Source organism: Loxodonta africana, chromosome 6 (assembly GCF_030014295.1).
Source record: "Loxodonta africana isolate mLoxAfr1 chromosome 6, mLoxAfr1.hap2, whole genome shotgun sequence".
Taxonomy (NCBI): Eukaryota; Metazoa; Chordata; class Mammalia; order Proboscidea; family Elephantidae; genus Loxodonta; species Loxodonta africana.
In genome coordinates this window covers 36226217-36235318 of record NC_087347.1, presented here as the reverse complement: position 1 = coordinate 36235318, position 9102 = coordinate 36226217, and the positions used below count along the sequence as shown (strand labels likewise).

At 35.3% G+C, this 9102-nt stretch overlaps 1 protein-coding gene across 3 annotated transcripts in view; it reads right to left on the bottom strand.

Moving 5' to 3' along the window:
- The window catches only part of ACADL (acyl-CoA dehydrogenase long chain), a 77310-nt gene that overhangs the window by 20719 nt on the left and 47489 nt on the right, over nt 1-9102 (bottom strand). For 2 of the 3 annotated variants that reach the window (XM_023541865.2, XM_010602198.3), the window contains 2 exons: nt 5412-5539; nt 3115-3201 (listed from right to left, as the gene is read on the bottom strand). In XM_023541865.2, coding sequence (XP_023397633.2) covers nt 3115-3201; nt 5412-5539 — 215 coding nt within the window. Of the gene's footprint in view, nt 1-3114; nt 3202-5411; nt 5540-6191; nt 7255-9102 lie in introns of those variants that run through there. The other variant, XM_023541864.2, reaches the window with a different exon arrangement.

Genomic DNA, 9102 nt, shown 5'->3' with positions numbered 1-9102 from the left:
TTCAAGGATATACAGTGATACTTTAAAAAGTAAGTTAACATGTTACTTAATTTTTTGGAAATGGTTAATATGGGGTTAAAATACTGAGTGGCTGAGCCCACTGCCAGGCAAACACAAAAAAATGCATTCAGGAGTTCACTTTCGATAGTGATGGTTGTAACCATGCCACTGCTTGGTTGTTTTTACTTTTTCTCATCTCATTAATCCTCTCAGCTCTGAGATATGAAAGAATAAATATTACCCTTCTAAAGGTAAAAGAACTGAGGTGCACAGAGGTTAACACATTTACTAATTAAGGATTGCCATTAAAAAAAAAAATTTATTTTTTATTTTTTTTATTTAATGGCCACGTAATAGATAATTGGCAGACTGGAAGAGGAATGTAGGCTTCCTGCCTGTTTGGCAAGTATCTTTTTTATTATATGAATTCTTTGATCGGCTCATGCATTAAAGACTAGTTGCTGAGCTTTGAACCTCCTGGCACATGAATTTACCGGCATCTTTTTTTTTTTTTCAAGCATAAAATCTGTTGGATTTTTAATGTAATTTTTAAGACAAATTAAATGTCCCAACTCTTTAAGAACATGACCAATTTTGGACTTATCCTTCATATTCATCATGGTACCCTGCAATCAGAAGGCACTCTGTAAAAAATTTACTGACTTGATTTACTGCATTACAAAAGAATTTTAAAACCTCATTACCAAACTTCTGATAAAACTTCTAAAATCTAGAGACATTTGTGTTTTGAAATATATTCTTTTTTTCTTTTAAACAGATTCTGTTCTTCCCCTACAAAAGCCAATGATAGCACCGTGAGGACCTGCCTGGCATTTCCGCCTTCTTCAGCAATTCCAATGTGTTTATACATTTTTGGACTGGGTTGGGCTTTTTTCTTTTCACAAAGTAGTTCTAACCCCGTATGTAATGACAGAGATCTGTAGACCTTTTATAGGTTACTAATTAAATTCAGTAATCAACTAAAATTAACAGAGAAAGGCAGCAGAAGGAATGTTTAACCACCCAGTGTTGAAGCTCCACATCTCAGGCTGCTCCTCCTAGCATGGCAGACAAGTCCTGAGATGGCAAAACCTAAAGCTTTCCTTCTCCTAGGCCCCAAGCCTAACGAGGAAGACTGAACTAAACCCAGACGCTAAGACAGAGCAGTTATTAAAAAACCCAGACAACAAAACAAAAAAGCACCTCTTTTTCTCCGGGAAACCAAGACTCAGCAACATATATATTAACTAACCTAGCTTCATCTGGGGGATAGAAGGAACACAATTAAAATGTTTGTTTGTTTTTCTCTATCAAAGCCTATACAATGCATTCACATAATTGCCTATGTGTCTAATTACCATTTTGATATCAGGTACTATTCTCACTTTTCATCTTTAAAGAAAGTCTCTTCCCTATCTATTCAGGGAGAGAAATGACAGTCTAGTGTAAAGGTTCATACAATCTTTGAACTAATAAGCTACCCAAGAAGGGTGATTATTATGCCTTATCTCCAATTGAAACCAGCGATTTCAAATAAGCCATCAAGCTACAATGCTTGCTACTGACTTGAAGGAATCACCTCTGAGAAAGACAGAGACCAAGATATATGGCACACTCTAATCTTGGGCCATTGAGACAGCTGCCTTTCTTAGAACAAGAACTAAACTAGACAAACATTGAGCCACTACATATCTACATTCCAGCAGCAGTTGTAACGGTATAGTTAAGTAGAAAAATATAAACATCCATTATTATTTTACTCTCTTAGCATTGTTTTTACTGTGAATAGGACAGATGAATATTATGAATCGCACATGAAAATGTTCAGTATTGATTTAATCTGTGCTAGCATTACTCAATGTTTACTTCTGATTTCACTACTATACGAAGATTAAAAAAATATATCTGCTTTTGATTAAGGCCCCTTTGAAGTAGTTCTGAAAGGATATAACGAAATCCAAGAACTGATTAAAAAAAAAAAAAGAAAGAATTCATTTAGCTACTTCATGTCTATATTCCCAGAACAAGGAAAAGTCCTGAGGGTTGCCGAGTTTTTATAAAAGGTTATAAATTATATATACCCATGATTAAAGCTGTCTGAGCTGCCCAATGGCAAGAGAAAATCAGCAGGTTATATCTATGCCGGAGCTTCTGTTCTTAACTTAATATAACTTTTATACTATGTTTATTCTCCTCACTAAGGACTACAAGCACTGCAAAATGTTTTCAATTATGCTTGACAAAATGATAAATTTGAAGCCTTAGGCTGCCAGTTTGAATACTAGTTTGATAATTTTTTTTTTTTGCCCAGATATTCTACAGTTAGATAAAAACTGGAAAAAGTTTTTAGAAGCCCATATGATTGTCATTCTCAGATTCAGAAGCACCTTGGGCTTTTCTGTATAGAGCAAAAGCCTCTTTGCAAAATTTTTATAAACTGAAAACATTGCTAAATCAGAGAAAAAAATACATTTTCTATGGTGATGAGGAGAAATGCCATGGGGAGATAACTGAGGCCAAAGACTGTGGAAATATGTAAAGAGGAAATTATGGAGATGGAGGGAGAAATGCATAAGAGAACATAGCCTATTTACAAATTGAGACTGCTTCCAGCTAGTAACAAGAATATTCATACATAACACAGTGAAAAAGGGCATATGTTGTAATTTCTTTTAATTTGAAGGAAAAAATCTTTTTGGGAAAATACTTTTGATTTTTTTTTTTTAAAGCAAATTAAATAGTCAAATATTTAAAGGACGGCAATTTAAATCTTTTTCATGTGCAGATTAATTTTTCTATAAAAAAAATTATAGTGCTATTTTTTTAGCTTAAAAAATAAAGGTGCTTTTTATACTTCTATATCAGGACTCAAATAAGGCCAAACATTAAGCTTTTCTATTCTGGTTTCTTCACTTTGTTTAAAAATGATTTATTAAACTTCTAGTGGTAAACCCATAAAATAAAGCTACTTCCATTTGCTTGAACACACACTGTAGTCACAGCTGAAAAACACAAAGATTTCCCACCTCCTCTCCCACCATACAAACAACAGTAAAGTGATTTTCCTTTTTCTTTACACTGTCAAAAAGAGTGCAACAGAACAGCCATACTCACTTTGCAATTGGGTACTCCCACATGTATCCCCAACCTCCATGGAGCTGTACGCAGTCATAAGCTACACTGTTTTGTAACTCAGATGCCCTAGATGACCCAAATAAAAAGCAGAAAAGGAATATTTGAAATGGATTTTCATGAGGTGCTTCACAATCAGGAAATAAAATTATTTATGATTGCTTAAATGCACACATTCATCAAGCAATTAAAACAGAGTATTAGGTAACCAGAGAAGATAATATGAGTTACATTTGAAATAAATATCAGGAGAATTGTCACCTACAGAATACATTCTTCATAAATTATATTTCCGGCTAGACTTTTGTTAAAGCTATAAACAAAATGTCGATAGCTTCAATTATCATGTTTTTGGCTATTCTAGGCTTGACAAAGATATAGTAAAGACTTGTATTTGGCTTAATTTATTTATTTAGATGACACAAATTAACCGTATGATTACTTAGCCCTCTATTCTCTTTTGCATTTGTAATACGTCTTTTTTCTCCAGAGATGTCACTCTTTACCCCAAAGTGACAATTCTGATATTCAATAATTGTAAAAAAATAAAAACTTTTTTAGGGTTCTGACTTTTCAGAAATAAACTGAAAGTAAAAGTGAAAACCTAGGGGAATAGACTATTAAAGTACATGTCATCAAATAGGAAATTTATTAAAAAATTATCTGGGGATTATTATACCCGAGGTACATTGATATCAATGTGAGGTACTTGAGAAAATTTTTTTCTGATTTTATCACAACAGTTGTAACTACCATTAAAATACATAAGATAACTGGTAGGTATTTGGCTTACCTTAACATAAAAAAAAAAATTAAAATTATTTTTTACTTATTTTTCAATAAAGGAAAACATAAAGCAAAGAGAAGCATAGACACAATTTCCCATTTAAAATCATTTTTTTAACTCAAGCCATAAGGCAGTGACAATGTCCCTAAGAAATACTGTAACAATCTAAGGATTAATAGGACAAGGCTTTAGGTACAATATTTGGAATTTTATAAATTTTTGTATTTGGCTAGTATTTCAGTGAAAAAGTTACCGGGTTGTCAACAGTTGCTCCCTCTCTTTCAATGTGAAATACCAGTATGTGCATAAACCTGGTGTTTCTAAAGAACAATCTTATCCAAACATCTCTTTGTCCAAAAGTATTCTATTTTAAAAATATTTACTTTACACCTTTTCCACTAGTCAAAGAATATAAAATGTAAAACATCTTTCCCCAAAGTACATGTTCCTAGTATTTTCACATCACTTTTCAACCTGACAATTTTATTATTTTAGAATCATTAAATAAAGCACTGTTCTGCATATTTCCCCTATTCTAACTGAAATGAACACAAGTTAATGATTAATAACAAGAATTTTTTCCAGGTTACTTCGGAGCTAGTGAGATGTGAGAATTTTTTTTTTAAAGAGGAAACCAAACCCATTTTTAAGATCTGGTTTAAACTCTATGCTCTTACAAAAAAAAAAAAATATACAAAAACCTTATACCGATCATTTTTCAATTAACTCATCTTTAACAGCATTGTTTGTTACTTAGTCTTTAATTCAACTGAAAATCTTTCTAAACTTAATAGAATGTTTCTTCCTTTCAATTAACAGAGCACGCGTGCAGTGGTTAAGAGCTAGGCTACTAACCAAAAGGTTGGCAGTTCAAATCCACCGCCTGCTCCTTGGAAACCCTATGGGGCAGTTCTACTCTGTCTTGCAGGGTCACTATGAGTCGGGATCCACATGAAGGCAACGGGTTTGGGTTTTTTCTTTCTTTTTTTTTGGTGCAACTTTTGGTTACACAGTCAACTCTTCATGGAATTTCTCTTAGATCTGGAAAATACCTTAAATAGGAAAATCCTGGCCAATCCACTCATTTCATGGATAACAAATAGCTGGCCCAGAGAGAATTATGTAAATGAACTGCCCCAGATCATACCTATTTAATAAAAGAATTGGAACTGTTCTCTCTGGGTCTCACTATACCACAATCTTTTTCAGGTAATTAGACAAAGTATTACTTAAAGGAACTAATCAGTCATCCTACTTCAGTCTCTTATTAATTTATTTTCAATAACAAGAGTTAAGTACCAACTAGAGTGATTTTTAACACATTATAAATAGGCCTAATGGAACCTTTCAGCATTTTTTTAAAAAGGCTCTTACTGGTATTTTTTATTTATACAGTCTTCTCTCTTTAAGACCCTCAGGGCTGAGTTTAATGTTGGCAGAATTCCATAACAGCCTGAGCAAACACCACATTTTAATTACTGAGCACGCATACCAGTATTTTGCCATGGAGGCAGTGGCAGAGTCCAGACGTTTCGTTTCATGGAGCTGGAGACAGCTGTCCACAAAAGCCCTGGTTACACAAATGTGTGTTTTTAGTTCTGCTAGCTTATGCTGCACCGTCTTGAGTTTAAAGAAAAAGAAAGAAAAAAAAAATGAGCATGGTAGAAGTAAATATTTTGAGTCACCTAGCAGATGAAAAATTATATAATGGAAGATTTTTAGAGCAAAACAAAAGTAGTAGCTTTGCTGGATTTTTTTTTTCCCCCTCCAAAAAAGGCATATGGTAACTAATTAGCTTAAATTAAAAAACCCTGCTATAATTCAGTGTTAAGAAAACTTGTACTAAGAGAAAAGATGAAAAATAAATAAATAACATTTGATATTTTGTAATTTAAAATTCAGAGCACAAAGGGGAACGTCTTGAACACCAGCCTGAGTTTAATGAGTGAGCACCATCTTGTGGTAATATCTTTTCAGGACAGTTGCTGAAAACACCTGTGATCTGCAGACTGTAAATCCTTGAAGAATTTTTGTTTATTAATGAAATTAAGTATACACATTTCCTTATTTTGCTTCTTTGACTTGAAGTACCAAATAATAAAATAACAAGCTGGGGATGCAAAAGGGTTGTATATGCTCATAATCACATCAGAAATATTTATGAAATATTATTATTTTATATTATCAAGCATTTAATCTAGATAGATCTGTAGAATGCAATAGAAGAATAACAGAATCAGAATACTCAAGAGACCACCCCTCTGCACCCTCTCCCTCCCCTCCAGCTCCTCAGCACAGTCGGTAACTTGAATGACAATGGGATTCTTGGAAATCATTCTATCTAGACCCTCCTCAGTAGTTTCTGACCTGTTCCCACTTCAATCAAGTTTCACTTCATTTCTGACTCTTGACTCTCACACTTTGAACTTTACGTTTATATCTGGTTTCTTTGACACTGATTTTCTTCCCCCTTTTTTTCAAGTAATATTTTATTGTGTTTTTGGTCAAAGTTTACACAGCAAGTTAAGTCCCCATTTGACAATTTCCACACAAGTTGTTCAGTTACATTTTTCGCAATGTGTCAACAATCTCCTTAATTGTATTCTGGTTGTTCCCTTTCCAGTACTCTAGTTTCCTTGCCCTCTTCTCATCTTTGCTTTAGAGTAAACATTGACCTTTCAGTCTTATACAGATGGTTTTTAAGTAGAGAAGCCGTCGTGTGGTTAACATTCTTTATTTTGTGTGCCACTCTGCCATTTCATTCAAAGGTGATCTCAGGGGACAGATTCCGTTCAAGGTTTAAAGACTGCCTCAGCTATTTTTTTTTTTTTTTTAGTCTCAGCGAGTCCTCTGTCTCTACTGGTCCAGTTAGTCTATTGGCACTGACTGTTGAACTTCCTTGAGGATACCGGCTTGGACTCGAAAGATTAGCTCTGCACTTCTGGTAGCCTCCACAAGGACACTCTATCCTAGTTCACCACGTAGGTCCAAGGCCCAGCTCTGGTTAGCTAGATCTATCTCCCTTGTAAAAATTCAGATAGAAACAGAGTGCTGATCAGTCCTGTTGCTGAGTTTATGTGTGAGACTTCACTGTGGCTAACAGAAGGCATACACATGGAAGTTACTGAAAAGGTGGCTCAAAGAAACACAAACTAGAAATTAAATGCAATTCACCTATGTACCAGTAGGTTCAAAGCCATGACTGAGTTCTCAAAGGTGGGCTGTGAGGCCAGATTCCCAGAGGATGCATTTATTGCTGGCTTGCAATTCCCAAAATGTAAAATTGAACCATTAAGAGTTACTGGTGGTGGGGGCAGCTTTAATACTTTCCATTTCTGAAAAAGAGTTGAAAGGGAGTATAGTAAGAGTGAGGAGCAGACAAGTCCCGAGCGTCAGGTGAGATAGGAGCTCTGATGGACAGAATCCTCCCAGAGGTATCAATATAATTATTTTGCTGATTAAAAAAAAAAACAAAAACCTCAGCAGCCTCCCTTGGGTTTACCCTTATCTTATTCTAGAAATAGAGGATGATTGGCATCTAATGATTCTAAGACCAAGCAGTGAGAAGGCTGGGATCACACTCCTTCCACTTCTATATCTTGAACTCTAATCCAGAACACGCTGGATTCCATGAAGACTCTCTTCTTCTCTCATCCTTTCCCTTTTTCTATCTCCCTCTGTGTTCATTATATTGGGCCAAATCTCTTCCTTCAATCATCACAGAGTTTTACTCCTACCCACACATCCAAATTTCTTCACAGAAAATCTACAGATGGAATAAGAAATGAAAAAAGCGGGGAAATACTCCTCTATACATTGGAAATACTTGAGTACATATTCCATGAAAATCCCGAAATGAAATATTAAGTCTACTCCTAGCTTACTTCAATGACACTCTCTGTAACACTTAATTTGGTAAACCTGGTGTAATCTGGTGAACCTGGAGATACTTTTGCCCTCATATGATGCTACGCTTGGAAATTTATGCACTATTTACAATACAGGAAACCCTGGTGGCGTAGTGGTTAAGAGCTACAGCTGCTAACCAAAAGGTCGGCAGTTCAAATCCACCAGGTGCTCCTTGGAAACTCTATGGGGCAGTTCTACTCTGACCTGTAGGGTCGCTAAGAGAATCGACTCAACGGCAGTGGGTTTTGGGTTCTGATTTACAATACAAGACAATCAAGATCTCTAAGCCTATGTGAACACTGGGAACTCTAGAAGCGGAAGTTAAATTTCAGACCAAGATGGAATCACTTAGAATTCTTGCTTCAGTGCATTCAGTGAGGCCCAAAGGTCTGACAGAATTAATGCTTCCAAAAGTACATAATTTACTCTGGGGCAGGGGGATACAGAGATTAAGTATTTACATATTCTTAACATTGAGTTGGGTGTCACTAAACAGATCTGGCCTTTACACTTGACTGCAGACACTGAATGTGTTGTGTTTTCTGAAACCACTCTCTAACGAATATTGTTCCAAATATTATGAGCATGGTGCTTTTTGTGAATGATCAACATGCCCTTAGCAGTATTTTTAACATTTGTTAATATTCTCTAGTACATAACACTGTGGCTAACATCTTTTTTAAAAATCACCCTGAAGTTATAAAGAGGAGGGGATAGAGTCTCTTTCAGAGTTCTGAATGATGAAATTCTTAGAATCATCATGTTATGGAATTGGAAGACACTTTGGAGAGGTTATGTAGCCTAGTATTTCATTTAAACAACATCATTAATTGCATTCTAGTATATTATGATTCAAATAAAATGTAACAAATTAGGTTTGCTACCTAATTTTTATAGTTAATCGACCGTATGCTCAAGGTCTTAAGAACTGGGTATTCCCTTTAGCGAGGAACAGAAGGAAGAAGTGTTATTCCGATTTTTTTCCTCTCCTATTCCTTTCTAATATGCTCAGCTGCTAACCGAGAGGCTGGAGGTTTGAGTTGATGCAGAGGTGCCTAAGAAGACAGAACCTGTGGTCTACCTCTAAAAAATCAGCCAGAGAAAACCCTATGGAGCACAGTTCTACCTGTCACACATAGGGTCCTCATGAGTTGGACTGACTCAATGGCAACTGGTTTTATTCCTTCCCCTAGTACTTTGTGCCCTTAGACTCAAGAGCACAGTATCTCATGGGAAATGACTAAGAGATATCAACAGAAAAAAATGGTCACTTC